Source organism: Cygnus olor, chromosome 1 (assembly GCF_009769625.2).
Source record: "Cygnus olor isolate bCygOlo1 chromosome 1, bCygOlo1.pri.v2, whole genome shotgun sequence".
Taxonomy (NCBI): Eukaryota; Metazoa; Chordata; class Aves; order Anseriformes; family Anatidae; genus Cygnus; species Cygnus olor.
The window spans coordinates 126869301-126896938 of NC_049169.1; the positions used below are offsets into that span (position 1 = coordinate 126869301).

Genomic DNA, 27638 nt, shown 5'->3' on the forward strand with positions numbered 1-27638 from the left:
AATACTATAAATAAATAAGTTTTAGTGCTTGTCTTCCTGAGATTCAACATCTCAACAGGGTATACATCCAGCATAAAATGTTATGGAGATAAAGACTTGATGGCCTTATGCAGATAAAGGTGACACCACTGCAACAGGCAAAATTAACATCTGGCTGTGGCCAGACAGATGTGCTCTTGTTTTTTGTTTTGTAGTTTTCTCTAACGTTTCTCTGACATAGTGCAAGTCTGGGTTTACTTCCTTCAAATAATAATAATAATTTAAAAAAACAACAACAACACAGGTCTAATGTACTCTTCTGCTGAAAGTCCTTACAAATACATGTTATTTTTTCATATTTAAAATTACAGAATGAGAATAACTGGGTAGTTTTTCTCACTACTGTTAAACCCTGCTGTACCATTGTGGCCTGCCCAGTGCATAAAAGGCTTCTTGTTGTGGTTTAACCCTGGTCGGCAGCTCAGCCCCACACAGCTCACCCCCTTCAGAGGGACGGGGGAGAGAATCGGAAAGGTAAAAGTGCGAGAACTTATCTCATGGGTTGAGGTAAAGATGGTTTACTAGGTGAAGAAAAAGCTGCATGTGCAAGCAAAGCAATGCATACCATTCATTCATTCACTGCTCCCCATCAGCAGGCCACTTCCAGGAGAGCAGGGCTCATCAAGTGTAATGGTTTCTTGGGAAGACAAATGCCTTCACTCTGAAAACCCCCCTCGCTCCATTTCCTCTCCTTTCCTCCCAGTTTTATTGCTGAGCATGGTGCCGTGTGTTATGGGATATCCCTTTGGCCAGCCTGGGCCAGCTGTCCAGGCTGTGTCCTGGCTGGAGTTCAGGTGATGCTCCTGATGTCAGTGTTGCTACTTCTTCTGGCTGCATCACACAACCGTGAAGTTGAGTTCAATGTGTTAAAACTTAAATAACCACTTCCATATTTCATAGCACTGAAACAGGATAGCTGTTTGAAGAAGAAAATCTGGGCAACTTCCATGAGTTTCCAAAGTTTCATGACTCGGCTACATGTCTCAGCTTTGTCTTAAAATCCATTTGGAGAGAATTTCTACAGGTCACTTTTAGATTATGATCATTTTCAATGTATCCAGCAGACACCCATTCAGGCAGCGAATGATGAATAGGATTGAAAGAATCAGATGGTTCTTTGTTTGAAAAATTCAATTAAAGCATTTACTTAAATGGGAAACATTAGGTTTATGAAATAAGGCTTCCAAAATGAAATGGAGTGTAAATTAGTGTTAATTGACTACTGTCTTACATTCTCAAAAAGATTTGGATATCGTATGGCAATTTATATATTTTTGCTATTAATAATGGTTATATTTTACAACAGTTTTGTTATTCACTTATGCAAAATCATTCTCTAAGAGACTGTTCACTGTAGAACTGTTGAGTCTGGAAAATATTTTGGATCAAAACAGTCTCCTGGGCATCTTTCCTGTTGGAGATTATCTCATGTTGTTGAAACAGGGAAAGAAGTTTTTATTTTAAAATTGAAACATTTAAAAGCCTTATTTTTTTATTTTAAAAGTTGAATAGTTAAAGAAACTATTTAGAAGTTGAATGAGGGATAAAAGATGGTAGGAAAGATTGGATGTAGAATTTAGCTGTACTCTCCAGAGGTTACTTTAAAAATTGCTGATGTTTAGAAATATGCTGTGAAGATTGATTCTAACCAGTTAACTAGGTAACAAAGAAACTCTGTTCTCAGTTAATTCGCTTAACATTAATGCTTATGAGATGTGTATATATAAAAATACATATACACACACACATATATATATATTTAAAAATGTGTGTCAATTAAGAAGGTAAGGCAAATATAGTTATGATCATTCTTGTGATTTAACGTTATTTCCTCTCTTATTTTAAGAGTTAGATATTTTGAAGAGCCAGTGAAAGTATTTGACCAAAGATTCTTACTGAAACCAGGTTTAGCAATCTTCTCAAATAAGTATCCTAAAAACTGTAATTTGTGGCGAACTGCCACAAATTTTCAGTGAATGAAAATAAATGTCCAAAGACAAGGATAGACCTAGGATTTTGTGAAAAAGGTGTAGTATGCTTTTCTGCTTTTTCTTGTATGCTTCAAAAGCCTGGGTAAATATTTTGAGGTACCACTGATCTACCAGGAAACCTGAGTACCTATATGAAGACAGTCATATTTTCTGGCCTTAGGGACATCTTTGTATACAAAATGACTTTTAAATTCTGAATAGGAAGAACTTCAGGGATAAACTAAGACAATTAAGTAGATACATAAGAGTTTCCTGAGAGCTGCATGTGTCTATATTGTAAATTGATTTAAATAAAAAGTGGAAGTGTGAGAGGGATATTCACATTATTGAAAACTGAACTGCTTTATTTTTCATCACTGATTGTACTGAAGACAGTGTTATGATGTACACGAGGTCCTAGGAGAACAAAATACCACACCATATGATAGAGAAAATAGAAAAGCTGAAATACCGTTTTTGCTTGCCTGTGTCTTCACCCTTCGTTATCCAAACAGCAAATTATTGAGAGTTCCAATTAAATCGTCAATGGTGCTCATGTTAGGGTGTGCTAGGTTCTGTTTAGGGATTTGTGTAACCATATAAGTAAATGGAGAGGAATCAATTCCTTTCCATAGGTATGTGTATTTAATAAATATTTAAAAATTCAGGAAATGTGGAATTTACCAGTACTTGGTCATTACAGCCCTTATTATACTCAAGCTTCTTCTTCGCCTTTTTATGGCTTTTTCCAGTTACTACACATGTACTTGAATGGGCCTGGCCACAGTGAATGCAAGAGAAAGCTTATCTAGCTGGGGAAGTGAGTACTTCATATATATGTGTATATATATATAAATATAATGATAAACATGATTTTTAAGGATTTACTATGCTCTAAAATTATAACTTTAGAAGCACGCTGTAGCTGGCAGGATTGCAGGCCTTAGAAGGCCGGCTGGTACTCACCAGACATGTTTGATCCTACCCGTTACTTCCCTTTCCCCTCTATGGGTGGAGGCCCCTTCCCGCACTTCAGCTCTTCACAGAGCTCATGTGCAGGGACTCTTGTCACTGCTCACGCCCTGTGCAATACTCTGGGGAAAAAAAAGAATTGCAGAGCGCACAAACTCTTTCTTCATATTTTGTAATCTGTGCCAAAATCAATTTTGTGATAACGTAGGTGGTAGATACTAAAATCTGTGTTGAAACTGCCTGGGTCTGAAAATACTGTAAGCGTTTACCAACAAAATGAGGTGATCACTGGCTGTGCAGAACTTGTATGGCAGGGGTACAGAAGACATGAAAAGTGACCAGCAGCAAAACGTAGGATCAGCCAACTCTCTTTAAAGGGTTGAAGGCTGAAGTACTGCCATAGCTGTGTATGAACTTCATCTTGTTAATGGCTACTGGCTACAACGGTTTAATGGGTACTGGCTACAGTAGCCTAGTTTTCATGGATAGCAGGTGTACACAAGCTACTGTCCCTAAGGATCTACTGAATACTGCCTGCCTTTCACTTCTGTGTGTTTACCACCACTTATAGTTTAGTGAATGTCACCTTTGCATCCAAGCACTTGGATGTTGTACGTACAGTGCAGACACGTCCGAAGTCTTCTGTGTAGCACCGGCTTATGATGAGCCTGTCCGTGTCCCCAGCTCTGTGTGGGGCTTCCTCTCAGCCGCAGACCCTCATATGTGTTGGTTGGTCACTGCTTGTCTACTCTGAATTCATGCTCTCTGGTAGAATGTCCTCAACAGGGATGTTCTGGGTTTCTTCACAGTCTTATGTTGGGATTAAAAGGGATCACTTCTGCTTTCATGCTTTTCAGTATTGTGTGACGTATTCATGCACGTTTCATTTTCTGATCTCTATCTCTCTGTACCACAACTCCCATCAGTTCTGGAAGGGTCCATCACAGGACTTGTCCGGAGTGGTTAATGGCCTTTCTGAAGTAGTCTGTGTTAGTTGGTTTGAGATTAAAAGCATACTGCTAATAAAACAGAGCACACATGCTTTTTTTTTTTTCCTTCTTTCTTTTATCTTTTTTTTCTTTCTTTACCTTTATCCCGCTGATGTTTTTCAGGGCCCTCTTCAACTGATGAGATACTTTTCTCTTTAGTTTCCCATATAAAAGCAATTGCAATCATACAACTCAAAGTTATGAGGGATATACTTCATATGAATTGTAATTTGAAGTGGCTATTAAAGCATGTGTATCATAAGTATTTCTCCTTCCTGCCTTAACTTTATCACCTTTGATATCCATTTTGAATTTTAGTTCTGGTCAGCTTGCTTATTTTTTTTTCTAATTAGACAAGTTTTTAATAGACCATCAAAATTAAGTTGAGTGTGTATGTATGTCTCAAATGCTTGGATGGTCATTAAATTTTAATACAGCTTATGGAGGGTATTTATATAAAAATATGTAATATGTGCCAGTTATCTGCAGATACTGCTGGCAGAGGGGGAAAGTGAGGGAGTTAGTTTCATGTGATGTAATAGCTACATCATTAAGTGCCAGGGATTCTGTATTTTCATTAGTCTACTGCGTGCAGTTGGGTGATTTTTTGCTATTTCTTCTCAATAGCCAGCCACTTCTTCCTCATAAATTATTACTCAACGTGACTAGGTTCTTTCCTAGGTTGTTTCCTCACTTAAAATGCTTAAAAAATGTACTGCATTACAGAGCCTGCTGAAATCAGTAGGACTACCTAGGCTCAATGTATACTTCTGAACTGGAGTAAACATTTGAAGATGGGCACCCGATGAAACCAAAGGAAAAAAAAAAGGAAATTTCTGCTCTGAAACATGAAGTTAATATTGTAAAGAAACAAAACAAACAGACAAAAAACAGACACCTGAACTTGAAGCTGTTTGTAATGAAGGAGTTTAAATCCAAGTACATATGGGACATCCTTTATTTTCTAGAGGCTGTCAAAGTAGCTGGGAGATGGAGTCCCATGTGTTTTGCCTTTCAATAAGAGATACAGTTTGGGGATAGGATTGCTAGAGAATCCTCTTGTGGATTGCCTGGAAGAAAACTGCTCAGCTTTGCCTGAAAATTCTTTGTCACAAATGGAAGGATACTCTCTTCTGCTAAATGAGATTCCTTCCTATTTTTTCAAGAGATGTTTGGTTTTGTATTTATTATTCAGTATTTTTTCTGAAGGCTTAATTTTCTCTGGTTTGTGCTTTCCATACACAAACATTTGTCTTTTACAGCAGGGAACTACTTTCAACATAGGTTGCTGTAGGGGAACAAAAGCTAAGTCATGTCTCATCATTTTTCCTGTCTTGAGAATCTTACAAGTTGATATTTAGCAGAATTTCAATTCTGCATATATGTAATTGAGTACATAGCAGTTTTGTGGTTCAGGTTACCCTAAAGTCTTTAGTTGAAATGTAAGTGAACCCTCTTCAGTGCTCAGTGTCTTCCCTCAGCCTTACAGCACTCACAGACGAGGAGTGTCTGTTGTACACTTTTTTTTCTTGATAAGTTGGTCAGCAGAAAGCACATTTAAAAATAATTGCTAATGCTTAGATGAACAGATAAGGTATTCCTTCCATATATTAGTATCTCCAACTTTCTCTCCTGATTCTTTGTTTAACAGTAAAAAAGAAAATTTGTGTGTGAAGTTCACATACGAAAAAGTACTTAAAGCCAATGTCCGTATCAGATGGTGGTTGCTGAAATCTTCACGTTTCTGCTTGCTGACTTGGTCTGTGCCTTGTTCGGCTGTGCTCAGCTAGGTGAGCAGATTGAGAAGTGTCATTCCTAGGCAATCCTTATTGAAGGATTGCTATTACGTTTGGCCAGGCTGCACCATTTCTTCATCCTAGAGGACTTCCATGCAGCTGCAGTCTGCTTGCTGTCTTTAACTCCCATCTTCAAGCTTTCCTTTCAGCAGAACTACATAGTTAGTGCTTTTCTTTCACCTGTCTTATTTGTAGAGCTAGAGTTTTAAGAGCAGTGAGCCTCATGCTGGCATCACATGTCACATTGCAAAGCACCATAAAATGGCTGTTACTGCTTGGAAGGAGACTTATCTGAACAAAGATCATACTTTCTCGTGCTTCTTGTCTGTAAACAGGAATCCTGCTGAGTGTGCTAGGCAGATACACATCAGTTTTTCTCACGTGGACTTGACCATAATATGTCCTCTACTTTTCTTTCTTTTTTTTAATTACAAGCCACTGAGTTTGTGTGGCTCTGGTACCCATGACAATTTGTTAAAGTTTCCTGCTGGCTGAGTAAACATAGGTTGAGAATCTGCAAAGGTAAGTTTCAGTATGGTGCCTTACTTCAAAGGTAACATTCCAATCTCGTTTGCAAACATTGAGTAATTAAGGGATTGTGTAATTTGAAGTGAGGATCATGATCACCAGCTCTTCTCCTCCCATCTGAGATTCTAGGCTGCACTTCTCCTGCAAGTATTTGTATATCAAATGGCATATCAAACTTTTTTTCCAGGCAGTTCTAGCACTGATCACACCTTTCCTAGTCTTGAGCAATACTCTTTGCTGTTCTGGATCAGTGTTGAGCATGGTTATTTCCACTGCTTGCATTCTTTTATACGTCTTTTCTCTTGCATAAGTCCAAAATGTAGAAGGTTGTTCTGCTTGAATGGATTGACCCATCTGTGTCCTTTTGCCTGCTTCTTCCTTTTTCACAGCTGCAAAAGACCACAGAACGTGCAGAGGCCCTAGAGGGTCTACCATGAATAGCTTCGTCTGGAGACCTCAAATCTGTGAAGAGATAGCGGTCTCAAGTATAGAGGACTTGACAGCCACTGTATTTTTCCACAACAGACAGGAAACTTTTGAGACCTAATGTTTAAGATTTGGGTCAGTTTTCTCAGCTCTTAGGGCTCTATGAATAGGATCGTTTACTAGATATTGAGTCTTCAGGGTTAAGTTTACTACCTCTAAAGAGAAGCACGTGACCTACTTCTTGTAGAAGGATTTCTTTGGTTCTGGGATATCTTTTAATGGGGATAATTAAAAATTTTACTCTTCTCAGTTTATTATTATTATTTTTTAAAAGAACAGACCTCTTCAGTCTTTGCAGTAAATTCTTGCATACCAGACATACTGGAAAGAGAAGAGCCACCGGAGGTCTGCAGCATGCTGGAACTCAGGAGGCTGTACTAGACAAAAAGGAATTCACAAGATGTATGGCCCCATTCCAAACCCGCATGAATTAACCTGTACCTGCTGTAATGTTTGCAGGAAGCAAGGCCAGATTAAAAAGGAAAATAATTAAATAACAACTTTGGCATGACAGCTACAAGGGTGGTAAGATTTGAGGAGCGTGGCTGTCAGAAGTGCTGAGGAACTGCCTCTGCCTTCAATTCCCTCTTGAAATTGTTGGTGCTTAGCACTTGGAAAAACTGGAACCATAATACATTTTCTTGTGAAGCTCTGGCAGGTGTATGCCAGCAATATTTATGAAGAGACCTCTAGCCCTAAGCTGTCAGACTGCAGAAAGAAGAGTGTTAAATTCTAATCTCTGATTTACAAGTCTGGCAGCGCCTACTACTCACGTGGTATGTGATTTGAATAATGATGTGTCTACTCCTGATCTCATTAACCCTGATTTAATCCAGGATCTTATTTCATTAGTGCTTGCTAGCTTTCATACAACTGGTTACGCAAACAAACAAAACCCTAAAAATCCTGTAGCACTGTAACTATCTTTTCAGCTAACTATTACTGTGAGCCCCTTGTTTTTCCCTTGAAAAAAGTTTTAGCTTGTCTGAGGAGACTCTTTTAAAATACTGACACATCTTCAGGAATCTAAATTTTAATTTTTTATGTAGTGGAATTATACAGTACTTGCCCTGGCTGTGTGGGCTGAGTGGACTTCTCTGCAGAGATTTTATAACTGTGCTGTAGAGGGCTGAGGAATCGTGTTGACCAAATAGAATAGACTGTATTTGAAGACAAATCAAAGAACAATAGCAATCAGTGTGATTTGCCCAAACTCTGTTTTATGGCACAGTTCTTTATTCTGTAGCATAGAGTTGTGTGATTAGAGACTGCTGTAGAAATTTGTGTGATTTTTCCTGGCTTGTTAGTTGGAGAGAATAATGGCTATTTGGACCATCACCAGGCTGCTTTTTCTTTCTTTTTTTTTTTTTTTTTTTGGGTATAAATGAAAAATTTGAAATTTTGTGCAGCTGTATTCTGGTTTTGTGTAGCACAATGATTCTTGTTCACTTTTTTTCCTCTCAAACGTATCATTTAGAGAAGATCTTTTTATATTAAAAAAAATAATAATCTTCCACATGGTTTTAAACAGAGAATGCAAGGCACTGAATGAGTCAGTTCATGTTCTCATTAGAAAATCCTGCTGTTAAGGATCATCTGGTGTGTGATAAGGTTCTGCATAGAGGATTTGTGCTACTTTGTCTCTCCCTCTGAATCTGTCTGTGTCACAGAGATAGTTTATCTGGTTATCACATTACACATTACAATTGGTGATAATGTCTGATATTGTGTGTTTCTAAGCATGCATGTTGTCTCTTTTTCAGTATTGGTTTATCTACCTCAGATTGTATGGTTGTGAGAAGGGGGAGAAGGAACAGAGATACAACCCTGGAAATTCATGGATTTGAGTAGTTTCTTGTATATCTTTATCAGCTTTGCTTTACAAGGTAGTACGCACAGGGCTTTTTATATGCTAGCAGCAGAAATATTTATATTACAAGAAATATCCATTTATTGCCCTCTACACTGTAGTCTCTTACAACAAACCTTTAGGATATGACCAGGTGTCCATGGGGGAAACTATTAATGAGCTGATTTCTGGCCTGTCCCACACTTTGCTTGAAGAAATGAGGAACGATGTTGCTGTTTCTAACGAAGTAATAATACTTCTAATATTTGGATGAAAGTGGAGTCCTTGAGAGAAGAAATCTAATGCTATTAGGAAGTGAAATTACTTGAATAATTTCTGTCTGCTGGAGACGGACTGAGGGGAAACTGGCAGGGAAGCACCTCCTGTGCCTCCGCGGAGCGCTCACGCATACAGCGAGCATGCGTGTGTTTCTAAGCATGTGTATGGATGTGTTTGTGTTGAGGCCACTGGGCAGCTGAAACACACGCAGAATGGGCTGTGTTGTTGCCAAACACGGCTGAAAGGCGGAAGATCCAAGCCGATGAAGGCCTGGCAGGCCTTCCACTGCCGTGAAGGGTATGGAAGCGAGAGAGGAAGAGGAGGCTGCCAGTTGGAGAGGCTGGTTGCCAAGCATCTTCCCCGTGGCAGTTATTGCTGCAGCAGCGCTTTGCGCTCCGAACCCCACTGCTGTCATTGATTGCTAAATATGTAAAGCAGAACAAATTTTCTGCTCTGGATTAAAAGCTGGGGAGGAGCATGTGCTGCAGAGTTCACTGGTAGGTGCTAGCAGACAGCTGAATGGCTGTGCAAAACAAGGAGGACACTTCCAGTTCACCTGCAGGTTACAAAGCCTGCTGCAGCCATACAATTTCTTCTGTGTCTAGTGATTCTCTGCAAGGTTTCAGAAATGCAAAACCCATATAAGCTCTGCAACTTGTCTACTTTAATTTTTAGAGCCTTTTGGTCACCATCTCCCCAGTGCCTCACACACGCGTGGCTGGATTCGGTGCCCCTTGTGTGGTGGCAGTTTCTGTTTTCCTCACCTCATTAATAAGTTTACAACAACCTTCTGCTTTTGTACTTCCCACCTGCCTGGGGAACCTGCACATAAAGAACCACAAACTTACTTGCTCTCTTTCAAAGTCTTCATTAAGGGTATCTTTTCACAGTGCTTACAAAATGCTGCTAAGTGTTTATGCACCTGGCCAGTGCAGATCAGTTCTGCTTCTCTACGCTTCCTGCCATCTGCTGATTCTGTTAACCAGCTGTACCTTTTCTTTCACCTGGATTGTAGCATCTCAATGATGGGCGCTGTGTTTTTTTTCTGCCACCATGGTGTGGGATCCATAGGTACCATTAGAGCATGTGATAGAGAGAGTGGTTTGGGGTGGCATCCAACACCCAGCGTAGCATTCTTTTACTATTTACCGTTTTTTATTGTTCTAATTATCATTTTCAGCCTTGGTCTGTTAAGTGCATTAAGATGTAATGAATTGCTTGTCCTGGTGGTAGTGCAGCTAATTACTGCTGTAGCCAGGTGCTTCTACACAATGCGAACAGCAGTGAGCAGTCTGTTCTTTTTCACTCCTGACTTTCTGTGAGACAATTGGTCTTGTTTATTGCTACACTTTTTTTTTTTAAACGTGCATTTCCACTTTATTCCTTGCTGTTTTTCATCATCTTTTTTTTTTCCTTTTTATTTATTTATTTATTTATTTTGGTAACTCCTGGGAAAAAAAAAAGTGGTATATGAGCATATGAGCTGTCTCCTTTTGAAATGAAGAGTGAAGACTGAGGCTAATAGCAAGGAACAAGGAGATTTTCTTGACATGAGTGAACACAGGAAAAGACCTTGTGTTCATATAAAAACAGAGCCGAAGGATTGCATAAGGCTTAACAAGTCTGAGAGTTTTGTTTATTTTATTATAAAATAATAAAACTCAGCTTTCTAAAAGCAGAAGGCTTCCTGCATATGTAAGAGAGCATATCCTATGCAGAAGACCTTTTGTTATCAGAAGGATATACAGAAGATGTAAGAAAGCTGTTTCAGAAAAGGAGGAATATGGGGATTCTTTAAGAGAGGGCCTTCAGTGTGCTGCAGTGTGCTGATTGTGCTGCATGCTTGTGTGTAGGGGAGGAACAGAGGAGTTCGAGTGTGGCAGAGCGTGGCCTTCTGAGCCCTGAGGCACAGACGGCATCTCGAGCTGGGGATTAAACAGGGACGTTGTGTGCGGGTGTCGGTCACAGAGGGGTCCCCAGCAGTTGAAGCTGGTTGTACTGTGCCTACTGTGGTGCAGTAGGCTTGCAGTTAGTGCAGGGTGCGCTGGGTGTAAGAGTTAAATCTTTTCTTTCATAGCAGCTGTTGTGTTGATGTTCCATAGTTGATTTGTTTGCTGGCATTTGTTTGCACTAACTCCAAATGACTAATTTTTTATGCGGATGTCTTTGTGTAACCCAAAATATTGTCTCAAATGTTTGAGGTACTGCCTCTATATTAAGTTTATAAATAAAGTTAGTATTAAAAGTAATAATGCTGCAAAAACAATGCACGTGACAGATGGACTGTTGAAGCCTTTGCTTATGGCTCTGTAATGAATCACAATGAATTTATGATTACGCAGACTAGGTTTGAGATGTGTACGATAAATAATTGAGCAGCGTAGCAATGGGAAGCTTTGCAGTGCCAACAGGACCATCCTTCCAGCTGAGAAACCCACCCGGCACCACGGGCTGAGCAGCCCCTGAGCAGCCACACAAGCAGCTAGGTGGATTGTCTTCAGAAGTTTGCACCAGGACAGAGCAAACTAAAAGACTGCATATTTTTCCTGTCACACAATGGGATAAAAAGGAGGGTAAGGCACATCAGGGCCTTCATCCTTCACGTGCTTCATTCTACGTACCGCTGCTGCTGGAGCAGAGAGGCTGCTTGGCGTGTAAAACTCAGCGAACAAATAGCACTTTTCTCTGTCAAGCCTTAAATCAGATAGGAGTCATATGAGTCTCAGAAATAGACTTGATTTTGAAGGCTAGATACAGAAACCAAAGAACTCATTGAGAGAGGCTTAGGAGGCTGTGGTTTAGAAATAACCCCAGAACTAGGCGGTACTAGCGCAAACCGGGAGGCTCAAGAACTGTAACCCTGTTTTTTTCAAAGATTGTCACATGCCTCACAGGCAGCTGGGAAAGTGTTTCCTATAAACTCGGGAAAAGCTGACAGCGAAAGAGGAGAGAGGATGTGGAATCCTACTGTAGTGAAAAGTTGTTTATTATACAAGAGCATTGCTTTGGTCATGAGCTCAGATGATGTGGGCAATAGCAACACCACATCTGTGCAGCTATTAGAAGCTCGGGGCCACTGCTGAGGGAGCGTGCTCTCCAGGCTGTCCTTCCCTCTCTGCTTGCTGACATAGCTGGTGATTACCGTCTCCTATCATGACCAGCTGATGGAGGTATCCTGGGCTGGATCTGGGTGTTTCACGGTCCCACGCTCTGTCTGGATGTCTTGGAGTTGGTAATTGCCCTAGAAAGGAGAAGGAAGGACATGTGAATCTCAAGTGATACAGAAGCCAGGAAGATTAAAGCTGTATTGTCTGTGACAATAAAGAAACTGACCTTGTCATTTTGCGATGTACAAAGTTTAAGGCTAGTGCTATAAAGACATACTGAATTTTAGTGCTGCCACCATGTTTCTGATTGAAAATAATTTTTACACTGATGTTAGTTCAGTTGCTGAGAAGGTTTGTACCAGCTACACTGTTTATTTCGTTGTAGAACTACTGGAGTCTTGTACAATGACTGAGTTGCATTTATATCTAGGCACATTTATAATTATTCAATACCTCTTAACTAGTTTTAGTGAAAATATCAAAGGAAATGACTCAGGAGGACTGAACATTGCAACAGAATTATGTTCTGAGGTTTCAGTATAAATGGGTAATTGAATTCGTATACTGTTTGAAGCTGCAGACATTGTTTGCAGGAAATCACGGTGGCAGTTGTCTCTTGAAGTGTAAAGTATGGTTTCTGAGAGAAGAGATTAAAGGAAAAGCATTCTAAAAGTGTGGCACTGCACACTGTATCTCAGAGGGGTCAAAGCGCTCCTGACATTTCCATTGTCATCTTTTGATAATTTGAATGTGTTGCGTGGTTTTCCCCTGGGCTGCAGATGATTCTGGGTTCTTAATCCTGCTCCCATATTTGGCTTCAAGCAATGTGCAGGCTGTAAATTTTTGAATTGTGAAAGCCTCATTATTTCTCAGCTTTTAACTCTTTCAGTGTGTGTTTTGTTTTCAACAAATCTTGAGTGATTTTGATTAAACCTCTCACTTCCAGGATGCAAAAACTTTTTTTCTTCTCCTTTGCACATGGAAGCCATAGGTAAATCACCTCGTATTCTGGTGGTGATTTTCTCATAATTTTTCATGGCTCCCAAAAGCTATGAGGAATGAATGGTTGGATGAAACATTTCATATCTGCTTCAGCACAGAACAGCATTTTTTTGCACTTGTAGTCATGGAAAGGGCTGCAGTAATTTCCTCAAATGTTTTCAGTTGAGTTTCCTGTAAAGGTCAAAAGTGTTAGAGTGAAAAAACTTGAAACTTTCATGTAGTGAAAATGGCAGAAGTACTTGGTAACAAATATTAACTGTAACTTTTGTAGCTGACCCAATTCAAGCATTTTCTATAAATTAGAGAAAACTTCTTGATAGATGAGCAGGAACTTCAACGTGCAGGCTCACCAATAAATTAGACTTTTTCCTTGAGAGGTAACGAATGATGAAATTCTGAAGCCAAAGCTAAATCTTACAAACAAGTCTAAAAACGGCAGATGGGTCAAGGACTTTTCTCTTTGTAAACCCTTAGGCCCTCTTTTTTTTTCTCTCCCCAGCTTGACGAGGCATGAAGACTATAATGTCAGTGAATAACGGTTTTTGAAAAGACTTAGAAAAAGATGAAAGTTCTTAATGACTAGCTTTTCTAGGTTGAAATAGCCATTAAACAGAATACAGCTACATTTCAATATGTTGTAATTTGCTATATGGTGGAGTTTTATCATACTATATAATTTGTTGTTTAATAGTTAATCTTATGTAGCTCACAAGCTTACTGAGAAAAAAAAATCTTAAAGAATTTCCATTCCTTACAATGATGTGGGATAGGACTAGGGAAGATCCAACACCAGTTTGCTTAAAAAAAAAAAAAAGTTTGCATCTTTTCGCTTTTTGGCCATTGGCATCTATGCAGTATGGTTGAAGCCTGGTTAAAATAATAATGTACAAAGTGTGAGGACCTTCAGGGTGCTCTAGAATATGTTTATTTTCTCAGAATATCTTTGAAATTTCATCAATGAACTTTGAAAGTTCATCAAGTCAGGTTTAACGTTTATTTTTAAAGTACACGGTGGCTTTCTTTTCAGAACTTCTCAGGTCAAGGATGCCCTCTTCCCCGAAAGAACTGCTTATCATATTGGAATCATTTTGAAACCCGCATACACAGGAGGAGGAGACTGAGTTTAAGTTTGTGGCATCGGAGGATCTGGTTTAGATTTAGTGGTTGAAATGTGAGGTCACTTACTTCAGGGGTTCCCAAGGCATAGTCCCTTGAAAATGATCTGCTAATAACCTACAATTATCTTTGCATGGGCTAGGAAAAAACGTAGCATTTTGTCCTATGAAGGTTATACCAGGCACTGCCCCAAAATCAAGCATAAAAAGGTACCAAAGATGAGGTTTAGAGATACTTCTGAAGCTGTTAGCCCTGTGAGAGCATACCTGTTCACAGGCAGGCTGTGTGAGACAGCTGCTCACCTTGCAGAAACATCTCAGTAGCTGAGAAGTGGGTGAGATGTTTGCGGTGGGGTGAAGAGCACTCAGGATCCCTCTGAGTCCCCTCCTTCTGAGGCTCTGTCCTCTGTGTGGGGCTCTCCGTGGACATTTGCCTTGTGAACTTAGTTCTGGAGAGGGCTGTCTAGGTCTCCGAGTCTGGTCCGACTGGTGTCACCACAGGGATTCCTAGCGAGGGTGCTCATGCTCTGTGGCTTGGAGGAGATGCAGTGGATGTCTTGCAAGATCTGTCCAGTCTCCCTTGCCCTCCTCAAGAACAGATTGGTCCATAGCGAGTGATGGTTGTAGCTAATCAGGGTGTGACTGTATTTGCTGTAGTCAAAACACCACCAGAAACCAGCGCAAGAATCCCAGTCAGAACAGAATAGAACAGAGCTAGGACTAGAGCTGAGAAGAGGAGAGGAAGAGAAGAGGAAGAGAAGCTGTTTCCCAGCCGCTCAGGTCCCAGTCTGTACCTGTGAGGTACTGACGTACAGTGAAGTCCTTTGAGGTACACTGAAGTCCTTGTTGGGCAGACAGCTAATTCTAGGTTGATTTTTTCCAATATGTTAGAGCAATATATAACATAGTAAAGTTTCTTTCCTATCCTGCTTCTCTCTTTGCATACACAAGCTCCTTCAAGAAACAGCAATCCCTGAACTCACAGCTGGGTTGTCAGTTTGTGTGCATCTTGTGTTAGCATTGTAAATTTGGCTGTTCTTGAACCACCCGTGGCAGACAGGGAGGTTCCTAACTCCCACCTGTCCTAGGTGGAAGATTGGTTTCTACTTCTTCTTGCACATGGGATTTCTTCTTTAAAATAAATAATATGTGCAAACTCTAACGTGAAACCAGAATCAGAAATGTCATATATTGGGGAAAGATCCTATAAGCCACCTTTGATACGTATGTTTTTGGAAGCTCATTTGTCCATGCTTTCCTCCATGGTAGGCTTCTTTTCCATGCGTTTTAATCTAGAATGAGTGGCTAATGTAAAGAGATCTCAATAATTATTACTGATGGAACATCAAACTTTTAGGGCTTCTATACTCGCATCATTTACCAAATATGCAAAGTAATCATGTTTCTTTTTGCTCCATTTGTCAAGCAGAAATACAGGTTTTGGTAACACTTTATAACATTTTAGAGTAATAATCTCATTTTTACAGCTTTTTTACAGCAAGTAAGAGTGGGGATAGGTATCAATGGCTATGATAACTCTTCTGAATGTAACAGCACTAGGGCCTTTTTCTTTGTCCTGAGGCATAGCTCAACTTGTATGGCAAAATCCTCTGTCCTGCGCTTCCCTGCAGTCTCGCCTCATGCATGGGGCTGCCTTATTTGCTTATTTGCAGCTTATTTGCTGTCTTATTTGCTGAGCCATGCCCAGGCACTGCATGCGAGAGGGCCGAGCGATGTGGACAAGGAGGCACACTAACAAAGAAATGGCATGGATTGTCATGGGCAGGGCCAGTGTCCTGGCTCTGTTCGGGCCATAGCTGAAAAAAAAGTCCCAAAATCCTAAGTTCTTCAAGGATGAGCAGTGTAGATGAGAAGACAGCACTGAGGCAGAAAGAACATACCAGAGATAGGGTTAAGAAGAGGATGTAATACTGGCAGTAATGTTTGCTGTGGGTTACAGCAACAAGGCTGCTTAAGGTGTGTGGGCTTTATTTGGTTTTGTTTGAGTGTTTTTAGGTCTTGTGCCATAGACTAAAGCCAGGAACTAAAAAAGTGGACAAGTGGCTTAAAGCTGGCATGAATTTTCTGTTGTAGCATGTGGGCTGAGCTTCTTTGATAAGGGTTTAGATAAGGGCTTCTTAGATAAAGGCTTCCCGTATTTCTAAATATGAGTATGTTTCTGGTAAGGTTTTAGCTTAGTAAAGCTTCCTTGTTATTTGCTTGATTTCTGTTTCATTATTTAGAGAATTTTCCACTTGTCCTTTAAATTCCCTCCTGGATCTGTAATTTCATGCTGCTGGGGTTGATCATGTGTCACGTTATTGTGGGCACTAGCTATGAAAAATAAAAACCCTTCTCATGAGCACCAAAGGAAACACTGATGAAAACTAGCCTAAACTAGTACCAGAAAGGTAGAAAAAAATGTGATCCTTAGAGGATTTGGGTGGCTGCAAGGTTGCTGTATCTTCGGTATGAGTTTTGACGTGTACACTCTGCATCTACATCTATATTTTTTCCATGAATACCAGATGAGAAAGGAAGTATAGGCCTTCGCACCCTTCAGCCAAATACCAGTGTTTGGGAGTTGTCTTGTTGTATTCCTGTTTATTGTTTTTTTTCAGGAGCAAAATATTGCTTCCTCAAAATCTGTCAGCAGCAGCGAAGGCACCGGGGTCATTCATCCGCAGATTTCAGCATGCAGCATTGCTTTCGCTTACAGCAGACACTTTTCTCAGTCACTTTTGAAGTGGCAAATAGGATTTCCAAAATAAAAAAGATCATACTGTTGTTTCAAAATTTGTGAGTTGAGGTTTTAACATCATGCGGACAGAGAATGGAAAATATCACACTAATGACACACAGGAAACAAATTCTGGCAACATGGGGTCTTCTATAGGAAATGTACTTGTGGTCCTGTTCACAAGAAAGAGTGCTTTTTGACTCTCAAATTCTATTTAAACTGTAGATTATGTTTTAATACACTGTGACTTTGTCACCTAGCTGCAGAATAGATTTAAAGCTTCAATATGACAAGATTGGGGTGGGCTTACTTATTGTATATTTTAATTTTTAAGGTTGTGGAAAAAAACTATTGGAATAATGTATGTGTTAGTCTAGACCACTTTTCAGAAAGTGATTTAGTTTTCTACTAAATGTATGTAGAGTTCTTAAGTTATTGTGTGGCTCACTTTTAAACAAGAACTGTGTGCAATATTTTGTCTAACAACAGCGGTATCTATCACAGAGGTGCATTCACTGTCACGCACACACATTCACGTTTGTATTTCAGTTATGATAGTTGTGATGAGTTGGGTTTTAGATGCTATTCTACCTGTGTGATGGCACTAGGTGAAATATTCATTGTTAGTTGGGTGGGCAGCAGTTTATAAAATTCTTGTCTCTGCTAATGGAATAGTGATACATAGCAAATGCTTTGTGCAGATACAGAAGAATGTGTTAATGTTGTGTAAATAGTAGTTCAACTTTGAATTACCAATTGTACTGTTGATTTGAAAGGCTAAAAAAAGTTATGAAATTAGGGTTTAGAAGGAACCCTATAGGTAGTGACTTGGAAATTCTTGTTTTGCTTGATGCTGTTCTCAAATAACTTCAAGTAGAAATTTGCTTGATATGGTTTACAGTGCTCGTGGCTGATATGCTGGAAACCTAAATGAGATCTACAGTGTTTCCTGTGTATGCTCCAGTGCCATGTGCTGGTGGGATGGGAGAGGTTGCTATTGCTACTGCACTGTGATGTAGAAAAGGGCAGCAAATGCGTGAGAGTTGAGAGAGCTCTCGAGGTAGAAGCTTTCTTTTTTACTAGGGGAAGAGTCTTCCAAAGCCATCACCTGTCCCCAGTGCCCACTCAGTGTAGAGGATCTCGTCAGAATCGCAGGTGACACCAACCGGGGAGGGCCCAGCTGACAGGCTCAGAGGCAGGGCTGCTGTTTAGAGGGACCCAGACAGGAACTTTACGAAACCCAGCAAGGACAAATGCCAGTTCCTGCCCCTGGGAAAAGAGAAATCTCTGACCGAGATACAGGCTGGGGCCTGATGGGTTTGGGAGCAGCTCTGCTGAAAAGGGTCTGTGGGTGGCGGGCAGCAAGTGGACACGAGCCAGTCATGTGCCCTGGCATCAAACACATTAAAAACAGTGTTCTGGGCTGTGTAACAGGCATACAGTCTGCAGTTTGAGGGAAGTGATAATCCCCCTTTACTTGGCACTTGTTAGTCTACATCCAGAGTACAGCAGACACTTTTGAGTCTGTCAGTACCAGAAAGGTATTGACAAACTGGAGCAAGATCTTCAGCTGTGGGAGCTGGAGCGCATGGCCTGTTGAGGCCTGATGGTGAGGGAGATGGGCTTGTTCAGCCTGGAGAAGAAATGGCCTTGGGGGGACCTTCTACTACATACTGCAGGTTATCCAGGAGGCAGAGCCAGGCGTGTGGGGGAAGGCAGGAGAGAGCAGACAGGAGCTGGAAAGAAAGGTTCAGGCTGGGTATAAGGACCATTTTTTTTTCACAAAAAAAGACCCCAGAGGAGGCCTTCCCTGCTTGGAGCATGGGCCTCCAGAGGTCCCTCCCTGCCCAGGTGGTTCAGACCTAGGGCAAAGCTTGGAGCCAAATCTTACCTTTTTTTCCCCGTAATTCTTGGTAGATGGTTATAGGCAAACGGCTTTGCCTCTTTAGTGCGTCAGTTCCCTGCCTGTTGGTTTACTTTCATGAAACTTCACTCCACCATGTATTTTCTCTGTCTGCTGCCAAAGGAGGCGATCACCTTAAAAGGTATTCAGTTGCAAAATGTGTTAGTGTTAGCAACGGCTCTGACAGCAGCTCTATATGTTTCTGCCAATTATGGTAACATTTGTCATGTTTTCCTACTTAATATTTTTCTTCCTGCTATGGTTGTTGTTTCTGTGAGCTTCTTGACAGAGGGGAGGCAGACTTAATAGCAGGAAGACTGAACCAGGTGCTGCCCTGTGTGTCAAATGTACAGCTAATGGATGGATAACCTGATTTTTTTTTTTCACTAGTTAGCTTTGGTAATCTTTACCAAAGAGGTTTGCAAAGCTGCCCTACAATTTTCATGCAGAAATAAGAGATTAACCCCTTTTAAAAAGAAAAAAAAATAGTATTGGTTGGAAGAGTCACTGAAAATGGCTTTCATTTTGTGGCATTTCACCTTGTATACAAGTTTGGGGTAGCATTAGAATAATCAGGGGTTTATATATAGAAGTTTTAAGAAATCATGGGGGCTTGAGATTTAGAATATTCTGTAACACTTTTTTTTTTTTTTTTTTTACTGTTTCTTCTTTTTCTTCTCCCTCTCCACTTGCCTTTTCTTATGCAGGAAATAAAGAAGGATATGAAGAAGGAAAATATTGCCAACAAACCACCAGAGAAGCCTATAAATGAAGTTTCCAATGGAAGCCCTTTACTGTTGTCTGAGACAATTATTAGAACCAACAAAAAAGGTAAAGTATATGGAAGCTTAAATGCAGATTACATTCAGACCTTTAAAGGAACGAAATGTAACCCGTCCTTGTTTCTAGAACTAAAGCTATAGTTTATTTAACTCTAAAGGCACGGCAAGAATATTAAAAATTTCTCATTCTCCTCTTAGACTGGCATACAGATGCATATATCATGTCTGGTATTTCCACATTAATTTGCACAGACATCCTTTTCTTCTTACAGAAATCCTTCCTAGATATGTTTAATTAAGGAAAGCTGTATGAACAGATTACTAAAAGTAATGAACTGACAGCTTGCGTATGTGGAGCTTTTTGCACGGTGATGTCAGTCCACATTCATGTATTCACGTTGTATCTGGGATAGAGACTGATTACTGACAGAGAAAAATTAAAAAAAAAAAAAGGTGGAAAATGTAAAGCTTAATGCATTATTTTCCTGGGAAGTGTCTATCACTGTCTTCTGTTTCAGATTGCAGTGTGTGCTCTCTCTGTCTGGCTTGACTCCCAAGGTGATCCCTATGTAAGGAATCTCTCTTAGCATATGCCTATGTAAGGTTTTGAGTTGCTTAAAGGAAAGGCTCCAGATCTTCTGTCTCTTTCCCTAGCTTCCAATCCGACTCTCAGGAATGTCTGAACAAAACAAAAGGTTGGCAATAGCCGGATTTTTCTTTAGGTTATGTTTATGCTCCAGTTTGTTTGTGGGAGAAGGACTGTCTGTGTGCAATAGATGGCCTTTATTTTTCCCAGAGAACGCACCAGACAGTTTCTTACTTGCTGTCTTATACAGAATAATCTGCTGTCATTAATCATTGCTGTAATGTAATTTCCATTTCAGCGTGTCTTCTGGACTGTTAGGACTATGCATATGGAAATTTTTCCTTACGTATTATGATTGAGTATTGTATTTGGGATGGCAGTTTGGCTTGAGGTCTTAGACCTATGGTTTGCAACTGCAATTGAGGAAGATTTAATAATTTCTGTAAAATGTATGACTTCCTTTAAAATGCAAGGGGGAGTAAACTCCACCTCTTTTGCTAAGAGTAATGTCCTCTTAAAAAATAAAATTGTTAAAAAATTGGAAATAAATCTCAGAAAGCCTTGTCTTTTGTGTTTGTAGTGTCATCCTTGAATCTGGAGACACGTCCAACATTTCTGCTTTGGGTCATAGGTTTTTTAAGCAACAGCAGAATTAAATTACCAAGAATTAATTTTTTTTTTCATGGCTGCTATACAGAACCATATGAGTAGTTGTGAAATTATCTGGGGACTAAGTCTGTTCCATATTGCTTCAGCTGCTATTTGGAGAAGGCTAATAGCTGTGGCAGATGCAGAGATTCGGTTCAGTCACAAGGGGATAACACTCCAAATACAATACGAAGAGCTGAGGCTTTCTCCTCCTCTTTCTTCCCTTTAACTCAGAAGCTGTGAAAGATTCAGAAGATAAAGAAAGTTCTCTTTTAGTCCTTGTAGCTGGAGAAGACAAACTTCATATTTATTGAAAGGAGAATCAGCAAAGACTGGTATCAAGATCTGTACCTTGAGGAAGGAGTTAGGTGTGGAAATCAGGAGATCTCATATTAGGATGTTACTGTTTTGAATTTCATTAATGGGGATTGCGCTTTTCATGGCTACCTCTACATAGTGTCAGGGTTGGTAAATTTATCTTGTCTGCTTCTCCATGGCTATTTCCATTGCTGCAGAGCAAGCAGTTGCAGTGTGCTGTACTCTCCTCTAGCAGCACAGCTATGGATGTACAGAGCTAAGGATGCACAGAGAATAACGAGGCCAAGAGGTTTCTCTCAGTTTTCTGTGGTCAGTTTGAGCATGGTGCCAAAGTCTCCTTGCTCAAGTGAGGACAGCTAAGCAAGTAGCTACTGTTGCATTCAATAATAAAGAGTCTTCTAAGAGCTGTGTGGCAAATAACTCCCTCCATGTAGAAGGAGTTGTAATATTTAGCTGAAGAGGGAATCTTAAATGCCACGGGGATTCTTTTCTTCAAGTGTCCTTGTGCTGTGATTTTTAAACAACCCTATCTCAGTCTGTTTATTGATCATAGAGTGTGATCTGACCTGAAAGAGAGTACTTTTTTCCTTCTTCTTGTTAGGAAGGGAAGAGGAGAGGGATGTATCTAAAGATCTGTAGCCACTGTTCGGCAGTGAAAATAGTCAATCTGATTTATTTGCTTGGGCAATGTAATTTTGCTGCTTGGAACCTTAGGGCAGATCCAGTGATGTAGGTGTGAAGTTTTGATGTTTCTACTACCAAGATGATGGTAAGTGCTTTTCTATGGCTGTGGTGTTACATTGCGTAGTTTTGCTACTTAACTTGGTTGGCCTCAAATAAGTGGCAGCACTTTAGCAGGCAGTGACATTTTGAGCAGAAGAATCTTGGCCTCTTGGGCTGTTGGCTTGTAGAGAGTTTTTCCTTGAGGAATATTGACAAGTGTCCAGCAGTGGTATTCAAGGAAAATAGATTAATTATTTGTAAGAAACATCTAAGTAGGAAAGAAGAAGAGAATGAATTTCTGAATAAAAAAGTTGTTATGAATCCAACTTTGTATCTTGTTTCTTCAAGTTAATTATTTCTAAGCACTGTGTTGCAATTAGGGCTTCCTATAATAAATTCAGTGAAAAATCGAAATGCTTCTTGTAAAGGCTTGTGTCATCAAACAAGTAATGGCGATTGCTTTTGTGGGTCACAGATGTAATCTAGGAATAATTTAAAGTTGGCTTAATGCCACCAGTAGTAGCCTACCCATGTTAGTACTTCCACTACATGCTGAGGGCATCGATCGGTTGTGGTATTTTTAGTTGTAGATTACTGTCCATCAGTTTCCCAGGTTTTTGTTATAAAGACCAGGAGAAGGTTGACCAGGATTTGATTTTGCCTGCTTTCCTGCTTTTCACTGAGAAAAGTAAAAACAGAACATTTCTAATCCTTTAATGTGTCTTGCTGACCGCATGTACTAGTGACCTAACAGAAATGTACAGTAAAAATGACTGCTGTGGTGAACATAATTTAGGAAATGGTGCTATGCTTGGCCTTGATATATCTGTGAGAGTTAATATTTTTTAGGGATTTCATCTCTTTACAGGTTTGTAAGTATGATCTAGAAGTTAGGGCTACACCTAAGAAATACTGGTTTTATTTTCTTAGAAAAGATCTTAGATCTTAGAAAAGATCTTAGATCTTAGGCTGGACATCAGGAAGAGGTTCTTCACCGAGAGGATGGTTGCACACTGGAACAGGCTCCCCAGTGAAGTAGTCGCTGCACCAAGCCTGTCTGAATTTAAGAAGCGATTGGACTGTGCACTTAGTCACATGGTCTAAACTTTTGGGCAGACCTGTGCGGTGCCAGGAGTTGGACTTGATGATCCTTATGGGTCCCTTCCAACTCGGGATATTCTATGATTCTATGATCTGCTACAGAGTTCCTCTGTAACTTCCATTAAATTGTTCTGTTGGCCAAATTGCCACACGTGAATTTTTCAGTTATTAATGTGTATTGATTTTTTTTTTCAGATACGCAGAGTTTTTCTGATTAATTGCAGTGGCATATCAAAAATTACTCAAAACTTCCAGGTATTTCAGCTATCTCTTTCTCAAGCTACCTATTGACAAAACCTGGGTTATACCTGCCTGGGTTATGCTGAGATCTGTTGTGATCATGCATGGGGGTGATGATAATTAAAATCTGGAAAACAGAGCATTTTAATATAGTGTTCCAGTGTTTTCATGCTCTACTGCTGAAAGGCTCAGAAAAGAACTATTTGCTCAAGTGTAGAGATGGGGTTAGGGAAACATTAAGTCATCCTTGTGCATTCCCTGACAATTCCCAGGGCTGCACCAGCTCTAGGCAGTTTTGATGGGTGCTTCAGGTGCTGCTCCATCAATCCCTGTCTAAGGAAAAAGGCCGAGGCACTGAATGACTTGTCTGAAATTTCATGAATGTGAGCTGTGGTTGTCTTGCTTATGCTATGCCAGAACCTGGGAGAGACCATTCTTATGCTTCTTCCTACAGTTCATATGCCAAGAAAATCCTTTCCTGGCTAGGTGTGGGTCTTTTCGTGTATCTTTTCACAACCCCAGAATTTTTGCTTGGCATATAGAACTGTTGTTCTTAATCTTCTGTAAAACTGAATTTAATATATATATATATCTCCTTGGCTTTAGTTAGAATTGGCATTATTGTACCCTGTTAATAACAGGTTAGGAAGGCCTTTTATTTTCCTTAGAGCATTTTCAGATTGGTTTAAAATAAAAAAGAAGCAAAATTATTGCTATTGTTACTGTTACTAAATATCATAAGAAAATTAGTCAGGTCTTGGAACAGAAAAACACTGGAAGACATCTCTTCTTTTTTTTTTTTAATGCTTTTTCCAACATGGTGGAATTCCATCTTTTCCAACTTTCAAAATCTAAAAACAGATCCAAAGCTGTGTAACTATTTCAGATCTGTATAAATTCAGTACGATCTTCAATCAGCTATAAAGGTACATCAATGAAACTTGCATGTAATGAGCTTAAGAGTTCAACGGCTATGGCTTACTTTGTGGGAGTTTTGTTCTGATTTTGGGGTATTCCTTATTCATTCACTGAATTATTTTCTGTATCTGGGTATAATTTATTTGCCCTATACATAGTTCAAATTGCAGTACTGGAGTTGATAGGCTGTATTTTGCAAGTAAACTAACAACAATTGTTATACAAGTAAAAATATTTAAGGAAAAGATACTTTGCCTTGCCAGATGTATTTGTTTTATATAAACTGTAAATGCAGTCAGCACTGAGGTTATTCAAGCCAGAAAATCTGGAACAGCTCATCATGTGTTACATATTCTTAATCGGAGCCAAGCACTGAAAGCAAGGAAATGTTTTTTCTAGTTCTCTTGAGAATTATTTATTTTACCTTCCACCCTACATTTAAATAATAAAGAGAACTTCCATCCTATCCTTAAAGGGGGAATTTGGTGAAAGTATCATTGTCAGTATAGTAGGTTTATGTTACGAATAAATAACTGCCTGTTGTATGCAAAACTGCATTTAAGTCTGTTTTTGTAAATTTGAGAAATGGGAAAAGCATTTTGCAAGAAAAATGCTTCATCATTTGGTTCAATAGGGATACAAAGGGATACTCCATTTATGAAAAAGACAAGCTGACAGAAACCCAGCGTCAGTGTGTTGATTCTTGAGTTTTCTGTTTTTAAAGTGATGTATGCTATGTAAGCTATGAATCTGGTTACCTTTTTCAACAGAAAAGCAAACCTCAAAATTTCTTTCAGAAAATCGTTTATCACTTAACCTAGTGCAAACAACTGCCTTTTTCATGTGCCAGTCATGTGCTTGATGAAGTGTCTGACCCTTAGTATGCTCAGCTTTGGTTTTCCTTTCAAACACAGGAAGCTAGAAGGCATTAATCTGTCTTTTGGTTGGATTATCTTTCTGCTGTTTATATGTGTAGGCCTTCTTCACAGACAGGCTTTGGTGTTCCCTTGAAAACACTGCCAACTTCACAGAAATAACAAGCATGAAAAAAAAATCCTTTTAGTTTTTAAGATCAACTAATTGGTGTATAATCAGTATACAGTTTACACAACTATGCACAAGAACATACTTCTCAGCCTATTAAGGTTAAAACATGCACACAACATATGACGCAAACCCAAAATGGGGCATAAAAATTAATCGTACAGGAAACTCGAATTCAGCAAAATATTTATTCTTTGCTTTTAAATACCATATCTATATATCTGTAAGTAGTCTTCCAGATAACACACGTTACCTTTAAAAGTACTGCTTCTTGAAAATAAATTCTTAGGTGTTCTTTAGTCTTGGGTAAGCAGCACTTCATAGAAAGGCCAGGCTTTCAGTTCAGAGAGGCAGGAAAAGACACGAGTCTGTGTTGGGATGTGGGTGGTGACCAGAAAGAGACTTTGTTCACATGTGAGGTGAGGTTTGTGTATGATCTGTAGCAGATTAATGCATTTGTTGTGGAGGTCTGTGAAAATAGCTCCATCCCGTGCTGGAGGAAGGATCTTTACTTGTTCTCTATCAACTCTCCAAAATGGAGAGCAACCTATAGATGATGCATGGAAAAGTGGTGAAGCTCTCTAGCATTTTAGTTTGATCATTCTTTTCTTCTAATCTAAATAATCCCCAATAATGAAGGTGAGGGGAATATAGCTAATTTCGGAGCTGATGAATAAGATGTATTCTGTTGAGGGTAGTTGTCTAACGTGTGAGCATCGTTCCTTGCACTATGGGGCCATGCCTTTGGATTCAATATCCTTTTATATAAATATGTTTATATAGCATGGGAAATTGTAAAACAGTGCAATTTAAAATGAATGCATTGTCTGTCCTAAGCCGCAAAACGAGTTTAGTTCTTTTGGGATTTCTTTTGTAATTGTAACTATACTGAAAATCTGCCTAAAATAAGCTTATTCTGCAATACAGGAATAGGCGTTACCACTGTTATAAATTTGAGATTAGTCTGTTGACCGTTGACATGGGTTTTTTGTTTGTTTTGTTTTGTTTTGTCTGGAAGAAAGATCTCAATGCTGTCTTCTTGGCAACAGTGGAACGGGTGCTTGCTTGTGCTTTTCAAGCAGATCTTGTTTCCAACTCCTATTTAAGTACTGACTTAATATATTTAAAATGTAAACTTTTGTTTTTCTTTGTTATGGTCATTTGCCACCCTGGTTTCACTTAAAGTCTCTATCTATACAGATTTCAATCGCTTATTCCAGTGAGATCATATCCTTTCTTGTCATTTAATGTGGAGTGCCCCCCATCTTATTTTTTCCTAAGTGTTTACTCTTTCTTTTCAATTGCTCCTTCCTGGTATTCTGCACAATGCACAAATGCTGAACCCTGACGTAGGCTCTGCAATTTTGCGTAGTTGTATCCAAGCACTGGCGTGGGACCTTACTGAGTATCATGAGACTCTGTGCAGGAGTAGCCTGTGAAAGTCAGTTGTAGAAATCCCTCTTGGATTGAATTGTAATTCCAAGATAACACTTTTCTCTGGGCGGTTTTTCTTTGCCTAGATGGCAGTCTTCTTGTGCGTCATCTGGTTAGCTCTGGGAATCTCATTTATGGACTATGCTGTAAAAACACCAAACTAAAATACAGCCACTGTATCAAAGAGTTTACAATATATATATGTGTGTGTGTATGTGCTTTATATATATATATATAAAACAATAAAACACACACACATATATATATGAAACAAGGTAACACATGACTAGAAAAAAGGGAAAATGCATTAATTGAGTGATTGGTGGCAGTCTAACATTTTAGTTTTTTGTGTTTTTTTTTCAGTTAGAGTACACTTGTTTTAATGACAGATTTAAATGTGGGTCTGTATTTGGCAATTAGGAGAGTGGTATGGAGAAAACCATGATGATGTTGACTTTAAAATTCAACAGGCACTGATAGGTGCTGACATCGAGCACAATGAAGAAGCAGAAGAAAACCTTTTCATAGAGAGTCTGAAGAGATTTGGGGGATGGAGTCATAGGAACGGAACCGGGGATCTGCATTCTGAGCAGCTTACGGATGACAGCTTACTGAAACAGGGAGGTGGTTATGGAGACAAATGAGGACATGAGTTAGGTTTGTTGTATTTTTGTTAAAGGTAGATCTCAGGCATATTTGTATCAGTGGGAAAACAGAGATAAGTGAATTCTTGAGGAAGGCATTGAAAGGGAACAGGTGAAGTCACCACAAGGACAGCTGAAAGAATTAAGGAGAAGAAAGCAACTACTAATGGGTAGGGATTCCTCTGGGAAGTATATACAGGAACAACGTAGGTGTCTGTCTGAGCTCCTCCCATTAGACTCACTATGTATTGCCAACAGAGAAAAATAGGCTCTGATCTCATCCAAAATTAAGTCAAAGGAGTCATATCCTGAAAGTAATTGTCCTTTGACTATGAGGAGAACATGGTATAGCTTGCCTGTATGGAAGTGCCGTAAGCTGCATAACCCACCCTTAAGTTTGTGCCATTGACATGAGCTGTGAGAAG

At 39.6% G+C, this 27638-nt stretch overlaps 1 protein-coding gene and 1 long non-coding RNA gene across 11 annotated transcripts in view; one reads left to right on the top strand and one right to left on the bottom strand.

Annotated features, from left to right (window-relative positions):
- SH3KBP1 (SH3 domain containing kinase binding protein 1) overlaps nucleotides 1-27638 on the top strand; it is a 224791-nt gene that overhangs the window by 60093 nt on the left and 137060 nt on the right. For all 10 annotated transcript variants that reach the window (XM_040532277.1, XM_040532302.1, XM_040532260.1 and 7 more), the window contains one exon: nucleotides 19483-19606. In XM_040532277.1, the coding sequence (XP_040388211.1) occupies nucleotides 19483-19606 (124 nt within the window). The remainder of the gene's footprint in view (nucleotides 1-19482; nucleotides 19607-27638) is intronic.
- Nucleotides 11876-15181, bottom strand: LOC121057746. Its single transcript, XR_005813942.1, has 3 exons — nucleotides 14400-15181; nucleotides 13016-13188; nucleotides 11876-12149 (listed from the first exon to the last, which is right to left on the bottom strand). It is a non-coding gene; the product is annotated as an uncharacterized LOC121057746 (long non-coding RNA).